Source organism: Phaenicophaeus curvirostris, chromosome 4, assembly GCF_032191515.1.
Source record: "Phaenicophaeus curvirostris isolate KB17595 chromosome 4, BPBGC_Pcur_1.0, whole genome shotgun sequence".
NCBI lineage: Eukaryota > Metazoa > Chordata > Aves > Cuculiformes > Cuculidae > Phaenicophaeus > Phaenicophaeus curvirostris.
Window position 1 is genome coordinate 32,716,258 of NC_091395.1, and position 19,063 is coordinate 32,735,320.

General features: G+C 39.4%; 1 protein-coding gene across 3 annotated transcripts in view; it reads left to right on the plus strand.

The window, feature by feature from the left end:
• TMEM131L (transmembrane 131 like) overlaps positions 1 to 19,063 on the plus strand; it is a 91,005-nt gene that overhangs the window by 27,365 nt on the left and 44,577 nt on the right. For all 3 annotated transcript variants that reach the window (XM_069855734.1, XM_069855736.1, XM_069855735.1), the window contains exons 4-7: positions 11,663 to 11,734; positions 12,692 to 12,815; positions 13,872 to 13,988; positions 16,165 to 16,275. In XM_069855734.1, coding sequence (XP_069711835.1) covers positions 11,663 to 11,734; positions 12,692 to 12,815; positions 13,872 to 13,988; positions 16,165 to 16,275 — 424 coding nt within the window. The remainder of the gene's footprint in view (positions 1 to 11,662; positions 11,735 to 12,691; positions 12,816 to 13,871; positions 13,989 to 16,164; positions 16,276 to 19,063) is intronic.

Here is a 19,063-nt window from a genome sequence, read left to right on the forward strand (position 1 = left end):
ACTAAATCACAGAGCTGTCCTTTCCTTTTGCATATCATGACCCAGTGTGCCAAGTGACACAAGACAGGTTATTGCAGCAAGCTGCTCTTTGCAAAAGGGGCAGCTGGCACAATTTGGCAAGCTGTCTGCGTGGTGTCATGCCACCAAAGGGGTTTACTGGCTTTAAGTGAGAAAGTGGAAGTGATCTGATACTGTGAAGGATTCCTCCATCTTTTTCTGCTTGCAGGAAAATATAACTTGAAATTATAAGGAGTTTTGTATGGGGAATTGGAAAAGAAAGGCTTTTGCTTTAAGAGTGGGTATATAAGACTGGACTGCTGGAGTACATAGATCAAAGTGAAAATGCACAGTGCAGTGATAGCTAATAAAATATGAATGAACAATTAGTAATCGTCAGTTTTTTTAATCACTATTGTAATTTTAGAAGGTTCTTCATAAGAAAAAAGTTCCATATTTTTCTGGAGAAAATACATGTTCCATCAAATAATACTACATGTCACATCTGTAAAATGGCATAGATCCGGTAGGTTACTGGACCAGAACAAAATGCTTTGTCAAGTGACACAAAGGGTTTAAGGGGTCACTAAAGATAGTAGTATATACCCCAGCTGGGAGGGGCAAAACCAAGAACAAGTGAATGAAGCTCCTGTGAGATGGAGGTGTTGATTTTGTGCCAAAGCTACTTTTTTGATGTTGCTTCTTTGGTTAGTGATTCATCTATAACTTCTCCTCCTTTAGATTTGGTAGTGGCCCCTGGGGTAGGGAAGAGCAGCTTTGTTTCCCTGTTCTACACAGGACTACTGTGCAACCACAGCTGCACCCTGCAGCACTGTGCTTATAGTGCCTTTAAGAAAAGTGTAGCCCTGCGCCTTCTCTTTATGTTTCTTCTTTGCATCATATTTTTGCAGTCATATAATGTGGGTTGTACAAATACTGTTCAATGATGTGAAAAATCAGATATTCCTAGAAAGCTAGCATATATAGTTTAAATTCTGGGTAGATTGCACAAGCTTTAGAAAATCCTGTTTGAAATCTTCTCTGTTAGAGAAGAGAATTAAGATTTTAATAAGTCTGGCAATCAATAGCAGTGTCAGTTTTTCTCCTTATAAATCTGATGTTGGCTTAAACAAGGAAAGGTATTGAATGTTCTCAGAAAAATTACTATGCTTGAAGATTGATGATCAAAGACTATATTTTGTTTTTAAATATTTAGGCTGAAATTCACAAAAGAGAAGAAATGCAAAGTCCAGGCTGATTTTTTTTCTACTGTTATGTCAAATTTGGATTTTGCAGCTTCAAAACATGAGCTTATTGACTTTTCCATGGCTTCTTCTCAGGGCAAGTGGTATTAGGTGCATTGTCCAGACAAAACAAATACATTAATAGCATTAAAAGTCATTAATATTACTTTTTTAAGTCCTGGGTCTGGGTTTTCTGATGTTTGCTTAGCTTCCATTGTAGTTAAGGTTCTTTTTGCTGTGTTGGGGGGACCAGGGTGGGGGCAAGGGAAGAAGGGAGGGGATTTTTACTGCTTAAGGTGTTTGTTGTAAAGGTTTCCTATGGGCTGTTGAGATCTACCAAGCAAAGCTGTGCCTTAGCTGTTCTGCAGGCCTGTACTTTTTCATTATAAAAAGAAACTTACAAGGCTTGGATTAATGCAGAAACAGCAAAAGGCAGCTCCTGTAGGAAGATTATCACTCTTAATTGCTGTAGGAAGATTATCACTCTTAATTATTAAGCAGGTCAAGCTTATCATCAACCACAGAGGTCTTTCATGCATTTTACTGAAGTGTCTTAACTTAAAATGGTTTCTGTCAAGATGGAAATTTTTGGCTGTGGCTGTAAATAGAAAAAGGAAATGGTTGGGTGCAGTGATATTTGACAAGAATGTAACTTCCTATTGCCATGAGCTTTGCAACCCCACTGTGCTTCCTGCCAGGGCCTCCCCCTCCTCTCAAGGTAGGAGCCTGATCCCCCCAGCCAGAGAAACACCTAGCTTGTGAAAGTGAGACATTTGAAGGAGGGTTGCTGCTGAATCAACAAAAATCAGACCTTTGCTCTTCAATTTTAGAAGATTTCTTTTTGATTAAAATTGTGTGTGCTTCCTGAAATGAATTTTAATTTTAACCTCTAAAACCAGAATTGTAATGGATATATTCACTTGAATCTCTTCCTTCTATACTGCTAATTGTCCTGTAGACACTCTGCAGGAGCAGAAGGCAAGTTCATTGTTATTTTTAAGGGAATTAATTTAATTGAGGCCAATGTGATAGAATTGGTATTTGTTTCTTTTGGAGTATCTATCTTGTCCTTCGTTAGATGCCTAAGTATGCTTGTACAGGACTATGCTTAAAAACAGCCCTTGCTACTAAAACATTCTGCCGTGGCTTTGCCATTGCAAGGACAGAATTAAGTACTTTACTGCCTAGCAAGTAAAAATAAGCACACTCTCCTTAGGTATGCTGCAGGTGCCTTTCTCAAGGTTCTTTTATCCTACCTCTTTCACAGGGCCATGCTGTGAAATTTGACTGCTTTCAGTAATTCAGTAAAACACTTTGAAAACTATGTGTAGGGAACGGTCATTTAAATTTCATGGTATTTCAGCACTAGGCTTGCAGTTAGTGGTTTGCTTTTAGCTGGAGAGGGCTGCGTGCTGACACCATGAAAGCCATTTCTCTAGTGCTCCATGCACTCTTTCTCTAGGGTTCATGTTTTCAAAGTGTCAGAAAAAGGCCATGAGCAGCACATCTCCATCTGAAATTGTTTCATTTTCAGTTTAGAGACTCTTTGCAGGTTTTTGGATAAACTGTGTGATCTTTCAGACTTACAGAGTCTCTAGGCTCATCTTGATTTTGAGTTGTGAGAGTTGAGCATCATTCTTCAAAAAGCAGCCATTTATTTACATGTGTGAAGTAGGCAAAAGTGCTTTCAGGCTTGACTGCCTTTCTTACTGCTTGTTAATTAAGATAGGCAGAAGTTAACATATCAGAAATTATTTGTGGTCTTGTGGTCTTTTCACTTTGTGAAAAACAGTCCTGGGTTATGTAGGCATTTTAAAGGGTTTGGGGTGTTTTTTGAGAGAGTTTGGCAACTACAGGATAAGTAAATTATTTAAAAAAAAAATGAATTGGTATAAAAAGCTTTGAGGTTTAAAAAGGAAAAAAAAGTATCATGAGCAGCTTTGTGTGCCTTTGGGATTTGTGGTTTTATTTCACATACTCATGGACTAGAAGCATTGTTTAAAAAGGCATGAAGTGCAGTGTTTTCTCATAACCCTGGAAGTCCTGGACCTGGTAATTCAAGATGAAGCATGAAGAATGCCAAGGCTCCTGATGGAGCCAAAAGTGTGTGTTTATATTAGGCAAGCAACTCTTATTAATTTGTTTTGGGAAAAACTACAAAAAAAGGGTAAACTTTATTTTTCTGTGATTTTAACAGTTTAACAGAAGATTGCTGACTTATTAAAAAATTAAATTGTAAAGAAACTTTAAAAAAAGGCAGACTAAAGGTTCTGTTTCAGAGCAGTTATCGTTGCCTTAAGCGCTTAGAGATCACTTCATGAAATATGGCAAAATTAATAGGAAATTATTTAATTATATGAAGCAAAAAGCAAGATGAAGGTGGATATTCTCCTTGCCAGAATATTTGGGATTTGCTGGCAGTGGTAGAGGTGCTTCAGAGAAAATGTTTGATGTGCTTTTTGAACTAGTGGGCCCTGTACACTCATCCAAAACAAATAACTTGAATATTTCTCAGCCAAATTGGAACAAGACTCCTTCTTTTGGTTTCCACAAGTAGTTGCAGGTTCAGCTTGGGCCATGTGAGTGCCTGGTTTGCATGCCCAGTTCACTGATAACCGACTTATTGTTCCTCCAGGTCTGTGCTTAGGCGTCCTAAGGATTTATATACCTTTTGAATTTCTGTTTGTTTGTTATTGTTTTGGGGGCTTTTACCCTGATCAAGCAGACTGTCTGTGCAAGATGCTTGAAAAATACAAGGTCTCCTTGAACCATTCCTAGAGAGTGTTGGCTGTTGCTTGAAACCTGGGTGGCTAAAGGATTTTGAAAGAAGGGATTTTAGAAAACAATTTAAAATAAAGTCATTGTGAATTAATCACCTGATTTAGTACAGATTTCAGTTGCTTCAGAAGTTGAGGCCTGATTTATAGGAGGGAATAATGCTGTTCTGCTGTTAAACGTGCTTTATTGTGCTGCTGCTTCTAAAATACAAAACACAGGCACATCTGGAGAAGAAAGCCTTTTCTTTTCACCAGGATGCTCACTGTAGCACTTTGTACCTCACTGCTTATCTTCTCTTCTAGATTTCTTCATGAATCTTACTCTGATTTTTATCACAGGCTGCATTTAACTTCTTTGAACGTTTTTCAAGGACAGTGGATGTGAGAATAGGGAGACAAGCCAATTTTATTATTTATGCTATATTTCCATTTACGTCCCATTGAGAAATATGAATTTGTAAGTGCTGTACTGTGAGATACTGTTTGATTATTTCAATTCTGTTGTAGTTTTGTAATAACTAAAACTGCAGCACTACTGGCTTAGGTGACTATTCTGTGAAGGGCTTGTATAAGCATTATTGGAGCATTTTATAGGAAGAGGGACCATGGGCAGAAAGAGGAGAGGTTATCCTGAAAGACAGCTACTGATAGTGGAAACTCTAGGGCTAGAAGGGAGGAGCAGAGGAGGCTACTCAAGTTGCTTGAGGAGAGCAGTGCATGAGGGGATGAAGGGAAGTAGTGGGGAATGGTTTCTGCTTTACACATGGAGTTGGGCTTACCTACCTCTTTATTTCAGTACTTTTTGACATAAACTAAGTATCGGCCCACTGAAACTTGGTGAGCAGGGCTTAGCCATATGCTGCTTTGCCAATTTCAGAAGCTTTTAAAAAGCCTTAGAAGATTGCTACACCTTTCTGCCCCTTAAATCGTAATTTTGGCCATAAATCATGGGATTTGTTTTTAGAGGGATTGTCTCTTCTATTTTGCTGATTTATTTTGGTTTAGCTTCCATTTCCTATTTTCCTGTAGTCAAAACATGCAAAATAGCAGGCATGCATGTACATATGTTGTCTGATGGGTAACACTATTTTGGCCTTTCTTGCTTTCCACAGTCTAGGATTTGGTCCCTGATGTGCATAGCATAGTTCAGAGGAAATAAAGATGACCACCTTTCTTCCAAAAGCAGCATAGCTCTCTGGTAAACCATGTAAGTGAATTCCTGAGGATGAGTTGCCAGTCCCAAGTATGCAGAAGTAGTGAGTCAGTCCTCCCCCTCTTCCCTAAACAATGTAGTACTAGAAATGCCAAAGTTTTTTGCCTTCTCGTTTTCCAGTGTTTAAAATTCACATTTTTGTTCTTTTACCTTTTGGACATTTTTTCTTTTAAAATAAATCTTCAATAACTGGCATGTTCATATGTTATCACATGAGTCTTAGGTTGGTATGGGGCTTCAAGAGAAGTCCTGTAAGTGTCTGGAGCTGAGGTGGTGAGCATAGCAGGGCTTAGGCCATGGGGAGCCGTTCAGGAGCTTTGCTTCTCCAGGTGCTGCAGCCCTGTGGGGGACACACCACATACAGCTTTGCCCTTGAGCTGTGTAGGGTTGTTGCAAGGTGAACTTACTTTCTGGTTTCTGAAGATTCTTTCAGCTTCTAGGAAGGAGGTTGAATTTGGATACAAAAACATCATGATTTAAAAATATTCCTATTTCTTTTTTCAGCAGAGTCGCCTTGATAGTAAACTCAAGTTTTAATCTTGTATTTCCAAACAATTTTATCATCTCTTTCACAGCTGCTGTGTCTCTCTCAGGAGCTGCAGTTTAACCTTTGTAACTACTGCTTGGTGATTTTACTGCCTTTGGTAAATGGGAGGTTGGGAGGAAAGAAGGACTAGGGTATGTGACAAACCAAAGCTTTGTATCAGCTCTGCAGAAGGCTTTGGCTCAGCTGCTGTTTCTATTTCTATGTCAATTCCCTCCTAATTAACTATATTCATATGTCAAAATAATTTCTTTGCATCAGCCGTGATCTGAACTATTAAAAGCATTTGGGTTTGGTTGTTTCCATATGTGTGAATCTCATCCTTGTAGTCTGCTTTTATTTATCAGGAGTGAATCTCCAGAGAGACTGAGAAAAAGCATAAAGAAATCTGCTGGGGAGTAGAGGCTATAATTGATGATTTAAGAGGAGAAGTAATTAGCATGAGGATGACCCAACTGGCTAAACCCATTGTGGGGAGATGCGAGGTTTGTTTGAAAAATAATCTTGTACCTATACAGCCTTCTCCTGGGAGTCACTCTGTAGAGGAAATGCACCTGGTGATTACTGGCAGGTAGATTTCTCTGAAATGCCCAGGCAGAGCGTATACTGGTAGCTGTTGGTACCAATAGACACATTTTCACCCTGGCGAGAGGCATTTACCTGTAGCACCAATAAAGCAAGAGAGGTAACTAAAACCTTATTGAAGGAAATTTCGGCTTGGCGCTCCCAGACTTCACCTCCTGTTGGTGTGTGCATGGCAGCAGCTGATCCTCATTGCACTCTTGTGTTCCCTTCCATCCAATTTGCTTCAGTCCCTTGCTGGGAATAAGTAACTTCCAGAGTTGCAGTTAGGTTCAAGATTTTGTCAAGCTACAGTGTTTCTGGTATTTCTTTTCCCAAAATCTCCTTGTGCTGTTGGTTTGTTTGAGCATTTATATATAAAGAAGTGGTGTAAATGTTGTTGTCAAAGGAACGCGAAGGCCTGATTCTCCTGATTCTCCACCCGCTGCATGCAGAGGGAATAGCAGGAAGATGTGCCAGGAGGTTGGGTTGGACATTAGGAAAAGGCTCTTTACCCAGAGGGTGGCGGAGCACTGGAACAGCTCTTCAGGGAAAGAGTCACACCACCAAACCTGACAATATTCAAGAAGCATTTGGACAACATCCTCAGACTCATTGTGTGAATGTTGGGGTTGTCCTGTGCAGGGACCGGAGTTGGACTCGATGATCCTTGTGGGTCCCTTCCAACTCAGGACATTCTGTGAACACTTAATAAATGAGGGGTTTTAAACTTCGTTTCTCTGATTCAGATTACGTATAAAAACTGTGTTCTATACAATACATATATGCTTTCATATCTCAAACCTCATCCTGTGGGCTTATTAATATTCCTGCATTGAATGTGTGAAGTGCCAAAATGCCAAACCTAAGTCAAAATTTACTTTTATCAATATGCTTAAAAATAAAACAGTATGGCCTAAGCAGTTTCACTCAGAAAGGCCCTCTTGTACGTTAATGAATCCAGCCCTTTTTGCCTGCTGCTTCCAAGAAAACCCTGCAACCATAAAGAAAAAGACACGACAATGAAATGTCTTCCGCCTACTTGCTTTTTCTTATCTGCTGTGAACAATGGGCACAAAAAGAAGGATGAAGAATGGGTACCAAAGTAGCAGTTATGGTTATTCTCAGCTACAGAGGTTACTATCTAAATCATCAGATAACATGCATCCTAAGATAATTTAAAGTAATCAGTTAAAGTAAAGAGATAAAGAAACAAAGAAAGCTTGAAGGAGCTAATAAAAGAAAAAGGGACACTGGGATAAACTTCCTCCAGGAAACTTCCCTTCGCTTGTACTCAGATGCAGCTTATTCTGCAGATTGTTTTATACATGTAATTAGATTAATTAACTCAGATTTTAAGTTTGATTTTAAAAGTGCACAACAGAACTAAGAAAACCCAACACAAACCCCAGCAATTTATCCAGAGTAGATTTGGCCTTTTGTTTGCATTTTTAGGAGGAATGCTTTTCTTGTGATTTTGGCCAGTGGCGTATGAATAACACTGTTAAGAAGAAGGGTCTTTTTGTGTTGCACTTTGGGAGAAATAAAGGTGTCTTTGCTTATTTGGAACCATTGCTTTTGTGTAATGCACATTGCATATAAAAACTAGATTTGGGGGCTGTAAATGAATATTCAAAAATTATACTGAAATGGTTTTTTACGTCTTTTTTTACTAATTGCATCAAAGCATAATGGAACTGAAAGAAGCAAGGGCAAACCAATTCCAGCTATGTATTTAACAGCACTCTCAACATCCCTGTGTTAGCATCCCTTTCTGTTACTTCAGCATCAACAGGACACCAAAATGTTCTTTTCCTGGAGCAGGAAATGTTGTAAAAGGCTGGAACTTCTCCATGATCCTCTGATGCCCTTTTACGTATAGATAAGCACCTCTACTTCTTAGTGAAGGGCGTATGATGGCTTAAGATTTTACAGCTTGTGCTCCTTTTATAAAGCAACAGCAACCCCAGACCCAAAGTGGTGCCCTAGGGTGACACATTTCTCTGCTTGCACAGACGGAGAGGGCTTCTTGCATTTCTCCATCATGGCCTGCTCCCATGGTGTCACCCCTCTTTCTCACACCCCTTTCCCCTCTGGCCCCTGTGTGTGTGCTCCCTATCCCCTAGCAGGCATGCCTGGCCTCTGTGGTGTGTGTTGCTTGGGTTTTGCCCCTCACTGCTGGATAGCTTCTGTGTGTCCACTTGATGAGTTGAAGTTTCTTGGGCTCACCTTCACCTTCCCCCATGTCTCCCCTCTGCCCTGGGTGCTTTCTATGGGGCCACCCTTTCAGCTGTTCATATTCTTTCTTTCTTTCTGGATGTGGATGGTTCAGCATGTCAGTGTTTAAATATATTGTGAAGATGCAGGGTAGGATGGGCATTGAAATGTTAGGCTGGAAAGTGATAATGGGGCCAGTTAAACTATGTTTTTTATGCAAAAGCAATTGCGACTATATGTTTAAAGTAGTTTCCAGGAATTCCTTTCCCGCTTCTAATGATTTCTCCCATTTCCCTTCAATTCTGTTCACCTATGCTTAAAAATGTCTCCTGAAATGTTGGAATTGATCTGCTGTATTAAAATTTATTCAGAAGTTGTTGTTCAGCTGGCCTGCCTGAAAAAACAGAGATATGCCATTGAGTGTAGAGTGCAGCTTTGTTATACAGCTTCTTGAATGTGATGAAAGCTGACTTTAAAAGCAATTAAAGAGTAGTTGGGAACCACGCTTTTTCTGTTACAAAGAGGACTGTTTCTGCACGTTTGTTGTTTTAAGACTTCCATTCTTAGGCTGATATTTGCATGTCTTTCCCAGGCCTGTAACGTTCTCATGAAATGACCTGTGTGCTTTTTTGGACATATCATCTGCAGCCAAAAGAGAAGATTTTGGTATAATTTGAAGTGAACCTACTTATGAGATGAGGGTGTTTTGGGGTTTTTTTTGGTTTTTTTTTGTTTGTTTGTTTGTTTTTTAAAAAAGTAAATTTAAAATGGAAATGTTTTGTTTAAAAAGTGACCTACGCTTTTAAATGTCTTAATAAATTGCCTTAGACATTTATTTCTGTGTCAGATCCGCTGCAGAGATCTGAATGTGTTGAATTGTATTTGAGCTGTGGGGATGTGGAAGGGTGTCCAGCCAGCTTCCAGCTGACTTTCAGAGACTTGTGGTAACACATTGGAGAATTAGACTGCTAATGGTGATGAACCTATCCCTTTCTGTCTGTAATGGTGGACTTTAAAATGCATCCTCATGGTTGAAGTCCAGTGGGCAGAGTGACCATTCCTGGTATTTTAGCCCATAGGGGAGGAAAAAGAAAACCTAAACCAGTGGTGAATTTCTCTTTCCTATAGTCCTGCCATGGAATAAACTCAAGTCTAAAGTTATTTTTTGGCACTGCTTCGGGGCTGTTGATAAGTAGTGCAGGCACCCTGGAGCTGGCCAGCAGGCAGGGTTATGAGCACAGTGCTCTAGGAATGTGGCTGTTCTGCTTTTGGGGCCAGGCTGAGACTTGGAGCAATTTGTCAGCTTTTGTAGGGAGCAGGTGGATGCCTTGTAGCCACAGGCTGGGTTGGGAATGGGATGGCAGTCCTGAGATTAAGAGGAAGATTAGTAAATTTTGGAGAGCCACTGCCAGTTACACAAATGGGTAGAGAGGAGCACTCAGCTTCTTGCCCTTGTTAGCAAAGGCTTTTCTGTTGGGAAAAGGTATTTCAGGCAGTACCTGTAAGATGCTAGAAACTTAAGTGGTGATGGGTTTCAAGATGATGTCGTAGTGCATAAACTATTGGCATAACTTTTATTTCACTATGTATGTGTGCATATAAAAAAAAAAAAAGAACTGAGAGCCCTTAAGAAATGTGCCCTCCCCCAAATATCTGGGGCTTTCTTTTACTGAAGTAGTAATTTTAATTTGTGTGTTTTTACAACAGCAGTACTCAAACTTTCCTTCTGGGTAAGCCTCTGAAGCTGACTTTTGAATGGGGAAGTAGGTGCTGGTTGCTGCTGTTTTTCTAAGAATTAAGTTAGAGCTGGCAGGGGCAGAGATGAGGTGTCTGGAAGTAAACTGTGATTCACCTGGACTTTGTAGTTCTGTGTCATCTGTTCTTTCATTATTTTCCAGCAGCTCCCCAGAAGTGCTACCTGTGCATATTGCATTCCTCCTGATATGGCGGCAGAGGAGTTTGCTCCCGTACATTAGAAATGTTTTCATGGAAGTTGTGGCTTTTTATAGTAAAAATACACCTGATATTTCCTGCCTGCTAATAAATTATGATGTCTCTGTTGGTTTGGAATATTAACAACAGAATTATGTAGGTACTTTAATATATTAAAGGCATAATGTTACAGAACTAATTTTTTTAATTGGGGACCAATTACCTGTACTACCACACATTATGCAAAGCAGCTGGATAACTAATGAGGCTATGGTCTATTCCTCCCATCTCAGACTCATCCTTTCTAGGATACTTATTAACATCATCCAGTAAAGAAGAAATTGGGTTTTGCTATGTAACATGCAGACTGTTTCTAGGGAAGTTTTTAACAGCCTAGCACTGGATACGTAGTATTGATCTTGTTTTTTACCACTGTGGTTGTTGGGACTCGTGGAGGACAAGTTTTAATTGAGAAAATAGTGAAGATATCCTGGGATTTATGCCTACGTTATAGGGCATCGACTCATGTTGAAATAAGGTAAAAGTGTGCTAGAACTGATGGGAACGTTTTTGTGAATTTCCTAGGGCAAAGGAAAGATGATGATGTGTGTGTTTCTCATTCTTACAGTCTTCTGCGTATAAGAAACAAGTTGGCTTCTGCGTTAAAGCCACAACTAGGCAAGCATTTCTTTTGATGTTGGGTTTTGCCCAAGCTGCTATTTACTCCTCCATCTCTGCGTTTTTCAGATGTTCTTGTACTGGTGCTTGTGTGAATCGAATTGACAAGACTGGGGTTCTACTCCATGTTGACATAATTTTCATTCCCCAGGACTCTTTTAAGTTTTTTTTCCCCCTCTGTAGTTCCTTCACAGCCCCATGAAGAGATATATCAGCATGACTGAGGGGATACGTGCAAGGAAGGGAGATTGTCCAAGGCAGCATTGTCTCTAAAATGGGATACTTCTCAAGCTAGACTTCTATTGGCATGAGCTTTCTAACATGTGTGACCTTCTTAAAAGGTCAGCCTTATGGCAGCAAAAAAAATTTATGCAGAGATTTGGAAATAGAGTGTGTTTAGAATATAAAGAGTCAGAGCCTGTAATGTATTTTCCTTCCCTGCTATGTGTAGTGTGACAATCACTAAATATTAATTGTAGCTTCTTTTCCTTTTTTTCAGCTTCTCAGCAAAGATGCCTCCAAATGGGAAGGCCTTACATTTTCACCCATCAGTTCTGCATTTTGGAATGCAGTGAGTATCTCACATTATTGTTATATTGCTTGATAATGAAGCAGGGAGGAACAACTATACTGGGCTACATTTGAATAAAGAGCATTATCTGAGATCATGCCATCCTCTGCAAAAGGAGTAAAAGTAAGTAATTGCCAAAGAGTTGGAATTGTGTTTTTCCCCTTGCAATACTTTGTAAATGAAAATCAACATAGTTCTAGGAAGCAAGAAAAGGGAACAGGGAACTGTAATACTTTCTGGGTATGTTTCAGGTGATTCTGCATGGATGTCAAATCAGTTCTTCATGCTGATTGTTCATTTCTTGAAAAAATGCCTTCCTACTGGAAGGGGAGCTTGTTGCTTCCTTTAATTTCTGAAAATAAAATCCAGAAAGTCCCAGGCAAAACATATTGGTAGAATACTGGAGATTTTTTTTTTTAGTTCTCCTCTGATAAAACTTTAAACTTTAAAACTTCTTAACTCCTCTTAAAAATCTTAAACTTTTTAAAAAAATTCTTAAGTAATAATGAGCCTCTGGTCTATCAGTAATCAAAAAGAAACATGATCCCCTTGTTTCAGAGGGAGCATAGAATGAATGTATAAGGTGTTGGGTTTTAGCATGTATTGGCTAAAGCAAAAGCCTTAGGAGAATCATTGCTTTAGCTGATAAAACGAGACATTGGTTATTTCAACGTTTTATTCAGAACTTTGTGCCTGGTAAGGGTTGTTTTCTTTATTAAACTGCTGGTGACTCAAATGAGTTTTCACTAAGCAAACCTCTTGCATCCCAATGTTACTTATTTGTCTTTGTATACTAAAGGGCAAAATTTGTTTGGCAAGTTTCAGAAGAATAGTTACAACAAGGAAGGTGTTGTGTATCAACGTGTTTTAGTGTGATTTGTGTTTGCTGCTTTTTTGTACACTGCCTGTGGTTATAAAGTGAATAATTTCTTTCTCTTTTTCCCCCTTCTCCTTTAGGTTACTGGGATTACCCAGAGCTAAAATGCTGCATGCCTACAACCCTAGTAGAGAAAGAGAAGTTGTAGTGAATTCAGTGTTTACAGCTACCAGACAGTTTCATGTGTTTCCTGCTCATAGCTGGGTGAGTGTTGATGTACTTTTGGAAACTATGCAATGGCCAAGTGCCAACCCTTCATGCTTTCTTTGGCCTAAGCATTTTGTCATGTTTTCTCTCTGTGTTTTTTTGTAGGACCTCCAACTTTTTTTCTGTTTTGCTAGGATTTTTTTTGCTCACTTCTACTTAGGCTGGCAAGGGAGAAAGCATCCAAAACCTGCAGTAAGAAATGTGTTTTACAGTAACAGAGAAAGAGAAGAAATATTCAGTGTTAAAGAGGCTGTTTAAATCTCATTCTGCTCGATGCAGCATTATGCTGTAATCCATAGGCATGTGGGTGTTTTATAGCCTTGAATTTTCAGTCTTTTGAATGATCTTGCATATTCCTCAGAAAAACTGCAGTGAAAAGTTTAATGCATTTTGTATTGCAATTATAAGTATGATTGCCTTATGATCTAAGACCATTATTTTAACATTGGGTTTTTTTAAATGGTCTATAGTAATGTAGTGCATGTTAAGAATGAATCGCTGTGATCACACTTTGACGAAGCCCAGATTTTATCCTCCGCTGATGTGCAAAGGGTTTTCATTATGCTTGCATCTTGTGTTTTTATCATGGGTGAAAGGATATTACTGTGCAGACATAAAAGTCATTGTTCTTTCAATTAGACCGATTTGGTTACTAATTGTGTTGCCCAAGTTCAGCTTTGACTTGTTTGACTATGTATCACAAGGGATTGAATCCCTTTGTAATAGGTGACTGTATGCAGGGATGTGGTGTTGTGCATGCAGAGGCTGTCAGTATTGCATGATTAATTGTGCGAAAAGAAGTCTTGGATGATGAGAAACTCTGAGCTATCTGAGAAACTCCAGACATAATATGGCAAGTTGCTGTGTGGTCTCAGTTTTCCTCAGTAATACAGAGTCGAGAGTTGTAGGCAGATGAAACTTCTCAGGGATGAAGTTCTGCTTAGTGGGATCTACAGAGGTGTACATGTGGAAGGTCTCTTGGGCCGTTTGGCTGAATGGTAGATCTTTTGATCACTGACACCAAGAAAACAAGCTGCTTTGTGCTCTCTATAGGTGATTCCAGCGATGGGAAAAATTTCTTTCAGAGTACTCTTCCTGCCAACAGAAGAAGGCAGTGTTGAAAGCTCATTATTTATTAATACCTCATCTCATGGAGTACTTTCATATCAGGTAAGTACTCTTATTTTTAGCTTAAGTTTTGGGTTTACTTATGTTTGAGAACATGATATTCATGCATTTTTGTCATAGAGACTTTAAAAGTTCATTGAATTCATTTTAAGAAATAAATCAGGTGGGGGAATGTTTACAATCCATCCCTTTTACCAGATCTTGTTAGTCTCATGATCCCTCATGCATATATCATTAAAATTGCTACTGTTAGTGGGTCAGTTTGTGCTGGTAGAACTAAGTGTATTTGTATATGTGTAGAATCATAGAATGGTTTGGATTGGAAAGGACCTTAAAGGTTCCACCCTCCCTGCCATGGGCAGGGACACCTCCCACCAAACTTGGGCTGCTCAAGGCCCCATCCAGACTGGCCTTGAACACTTCTAGGGATGGGGCATCCACGGTGTCCCTGGGTAATCTGTGCCTGTGCCTTACTACCATCATTGTGAAGAATTTCTTCCCAGTGTCTAATCTAAACCTTCCCTCTTTCAACTTAAAGCCATTCCCCCTTGCCCTATCACTCCATGCCCTTGTAAATAGTCCCTCCCCAGAGTTCTTGTGCACCCTTTCAGGTACTGCATTTACAAGATCATGGTCCTGTCACTACTAGTTGGTTTCATATAACGCTGCAGTCTAGACTGCACTTAGCTGGAATGCATCTGTCATGAAAAACCCATTTAGGAAATATTTTAGGTGGTTTTCAACTACTCTGCAGGATTTTATGTAAACGCATTGGGGATGTAGCACAGGGTGAAAATGTAGGCGTTAACCCTTACTTAGACTTTCATATTTTGTGCATTAAAGCTGTCTATTGTCTGATGAACTTGTGAATTCAAACAAGTCTTAAGGGATTTTTTTTTTTTTTAGTTTTACAAGCGATATTTTATACTTTGAATTCTTTGATTTTATTAATTTTTTAAAGAAAAGTCTAACTCTGAATTCAATGATTAAAAAACGATGCTAGCTTTAGTTAATATCTGGCTATTCTATTCCCATACTTTGTGTGGAAAGTTCAATTAAAATACATGTCTTTTGATACAATTGTTACATTGTCACATTTAACTGGTATTTATTGGAGGTAGTGCCACATTTGGCAGGAACTTTTCATCAAGAATGAAGGAGAACTGCATTATAGAGTAACTGACCTTTTCTATTTGACATCTCTCCTCTCCTTGACTGGTCAGTTCAGCTAGGTAGGGCCTTTTATCAAAAAGCTGTGGAGAAGCAGTTGTAAGTGTCACCAAAAAATCAGTAGGACTGCTGCTAAAATCAGTAACAGACTGATTTGCATGGTTTATTTCACCGGCTGCCTGAAACAGAGGAAGTAGCTACCTATGATTTTGGCTTGTATTAGGTTTAAGAGTTTCCAAATCAGGCATAACTTGAGTGATTGATGCACAGTTACAGAGCTCTTGATAGCCCAAAAGCCTTGGAATATGTTTGATGTTACTAATACATTTATGCAAGAGTATATACAGACTATTCACTCAAATGGAGAAGAGGTACCATTACAGTAAAATGTACTTTGTAAATGCCTCCATAAAAGAAAAAATAGCATATTCCTTTTCATCTGATAGTTTTTCCAGTAGTCAGAGATGTTCAGTGAACATAGGATACATTGTATTATCTTCTTACTTAAGTGTGTGGTTTTTCTATTTAAAAAAAAAGTAATTTATGCGTACAAGGGCCCCCCCCACATTTACTTAACCTCTAATGATTTTTTTTTCCTCATTATCTTGCATCTTGTTGTCATAAATGTTGGAGCAGAATATGAATGCAGCCAAAACATTTATGTTGCAAATCTCATGGTGCTTTGAAAACTGCAGGCTGTAAAAAGCAAAATCATCAACATCATCAATTGCATCTTATGCAATTTTTAAGGTAAAGCCATTGAATTCAATATGCAATGGCACTGTTAACAAATTTATACCTGAAATTGCCACACTGGCAAAAGGGGGTATGTGTATTGTAGTGGCCTGAAAAATAGTAAGAGGATTTAGATACTTTCTCTGTGAGATAACCTGCTGGTGAGTGCTTTGTTTTGTTTCTGTGAATAATCCAATGTGAAAAACCAATCTGTTTCTTGGGAAGATTGCTATAATTAGCAAAATAGTTTTGTGTGTTACTGTTATAACTGAAGTACTACATACTAATGTAATGACCTTTTTTTTAACATTAGGTTTTTGGAACAGGAACTCTGGCATCATCTCCAGAAGAACCTAGAGTGCAGCTAGCAAATGCCTACTTACTGCTCCCACACATTCAAAACATCCAGGTGTCACACACACTGGTACAGTATAAATTTCAAGTGGAGGTGAAATGTAAATCTTCCTAGACATAAAAGGTTTTTGTCCTCAGGTTGTTGGGGTGCAAGGAATGTTAACAAAAAGTCCAAGTACCAGTGACTGCAGGAGAGAGGTCACAAGATACAGGGCCACTGTGATAAGCTGATATTCTAGTTTTATGAGACAGTCTTTACCATTTAAACTATGTCCACTCATTCTCCTGTGGTGTGCTGTCCTCTCAGTTGTGCTAACTCAGCTGTTTGTGAGGTCTTGCTCTGACCTAAACTGGAGAACTGATCTGTCCTAAAAAAAAATGAACTGTAATATAAAGTTGGGAGAGGAGCTGCTTTAGCTTGTTCTGGTTTTTTTTTTTTGCTTCAGACCTATTCCTCATGCTGATTCACAGCAGACCTGTGCCAGTAGTTTGTCATAGTTACAAAGCATAGCATGCTGCATGGATGAGAATGAGAGTTGGAGCAGCTTTACTAAAGCAGGGAGCTGTGGAGAATGCAGCAAGGTGGATTTACAGGGCATAACTATTTCATTTGAAAGAAGCTTTAATAATTGCTGGGATTTGGTTGCATTTGCAGGTATTTTCATAGTCTTCCAGGCCATACAGAATGTTTCAAGTGGATAACTAGCTGAGAAAATTGATCTTTCAAATTTCATTTTGTATTGTACACAGATTTAGTTTTTTCAAAAGCATATTTAGAGTATTTTAACATGTAACAATTTAATCTTTTATCTAAATGTAAGCTGCTTAGTTTGCCTTCATGATGTTGTCTTCTGTTCTACCTGAGAAAAATTCTTAGCTCAGATCATGTTTTTCAGTCTGCTGCACGTATGTTAGGTCAGTCTTATATCTGCCTGAGAGTAATGCACAATTTCCCTTCTTTTCCTCTGTACTAGTCTCTTTCCTGTAGTCACGCAGTTGTGCTTGCCTGTGAGCATACACAGACTCCTGCGAAGGAACCCGAAACTGTCAGGCTTTGTAATTTGGGGTGGTAGGGGTACAACTGAGAAGGATTTTTTGGATGCTGTTCACGACATGTATCTCCGCATCTTCACTTCTAGCTTAATGGGTTCTTGTCAGGTACTGTCTGAAGTTTGGATGCAGACTCTGCTTCTTTGCAGTTCTGAATTCCTGAGTAGGGAAGTTTTGGGGAGCATTAGCCATTTTCCTCACTGTATAGGGAGGAACATTTTCCTGTGCTTTATTTCTCTAGAGCACATGCTTGAGGTTGTATTTGGCAGTGCAGTGTGATACCACCTGGCACAAGTCTTGTCACAGGACATGAGTTGTGAGAGAGTGTTGATTCAGTTGTAGCTCCAGGTTTAATTTTCATATGCTGGGCTATAGTTTTGGAATTACTCTTCAGTTCACTGAGTGTCGCCAGTTTGGACAGAAGATCTAACTACTACGGAGGAGCTTATGGCTCTAGTGTGGGTTCCTTTTAGAAGAGGATTGCTCTATGGATATCTGTCCTCTCTAGAATTGCCTCCTTCAGTTCACCCTACTAATATTCTGATCCAGAACCCGTAAAAATCAGTATGAGTCTGTCTTTCCCAGTTTATATTTTAGGCTCAGAAGCAGTGGAAGGAAGAGAGATCTATGGGCTTTGAGTGACTACACGTGTGCAAGCTTAAGTATACATAACTATTAAACAAGAGATTTAGTGAAAAAGCATTTAGAACAAACCAGTCATACTTAACTGTGCACATTTGATTTCCCCTGTTTATTTTAAACTGAAGTAAAATATCAGTGTAAGGTCAGGATAGCATAAGCCTCATTCACATGTCCCTTGTTATCTTGGGCTGAATGAGTTGTAACCTTGGGCAACAATGTCTGGTTCAAGACGTTAGAGGTGTCCTTACCTCAGAAGTCTACTGATACTGGCTTGGTAACCTGTGAGAAAGCTCACCGAGTGCTGCGTGTTGTATGTCTTTTTTTGCCTTTATTGTCTCCTGTTTTAAAGGGGTTTGTGTTTAAACCATTGGTAATACTGACATCCCTCATAATTGAGAACAGAGATGTCATTTAGTCCCATCATGTGCTTGGTAAAAGGACTTCTTGTAGCTGCTGGAGGCATTGTTACCATAACCCCAAATGCCTTTGGCTGAAAACCTGCACCTGACTTCCAGTCTGAATTGCTTTGGGGCCAGTTTATTTTTGTTTGTTAAGGTAAACATTTAGTTTATCTCCTGCGTCTGAGGCTTATGTCCAGAAACAACTGTAGGTGTCATCACATTTTTCAGCTCTTGCTTTGCCAAGCTGAATGGTCTATGCTCTGTAGTATCTTCTTCAGTGATGGGCTGTCCATTTCTTAACCAAATTTAAAGACCTTTTCTGCAGCTTCTTCTGTTTATAAAAAATTATTTTGAAGGTGAATGGCCAGAACTGTACCTAGGGTTGTGGATGAAATTTTCCTTCTGAGTGTTTATGTTATTATTATGGGAAATGGTCCTCATGGCCAAGGGAGCAGCCTTCTATGACAAAGTGACTCGGCTGCTGGATGAGGGAAAGGCTGTGGATGTGGTCTTCCTGGACTTCAGTAAAGCCTTTGACACAGTTTCTCACAGCATTCTGCTTCGGAAACTGTCAGCCTCTGGCCTGGACAGGCAAATACTCTCCTGGGTGGAAAACTGGTTGGATGGCCGGGCCCAGAGAGTGGTGGTAAATGGTGTGAAATCCAGCTGGAGGCCAGTGACAAGTGGGGTTCCCCAGGGCTCAGGGCTGGGTCCAGCCCTGTTCAATGTCTTTATCAATGATCTGGATGAAGGCATCGAGTGCAC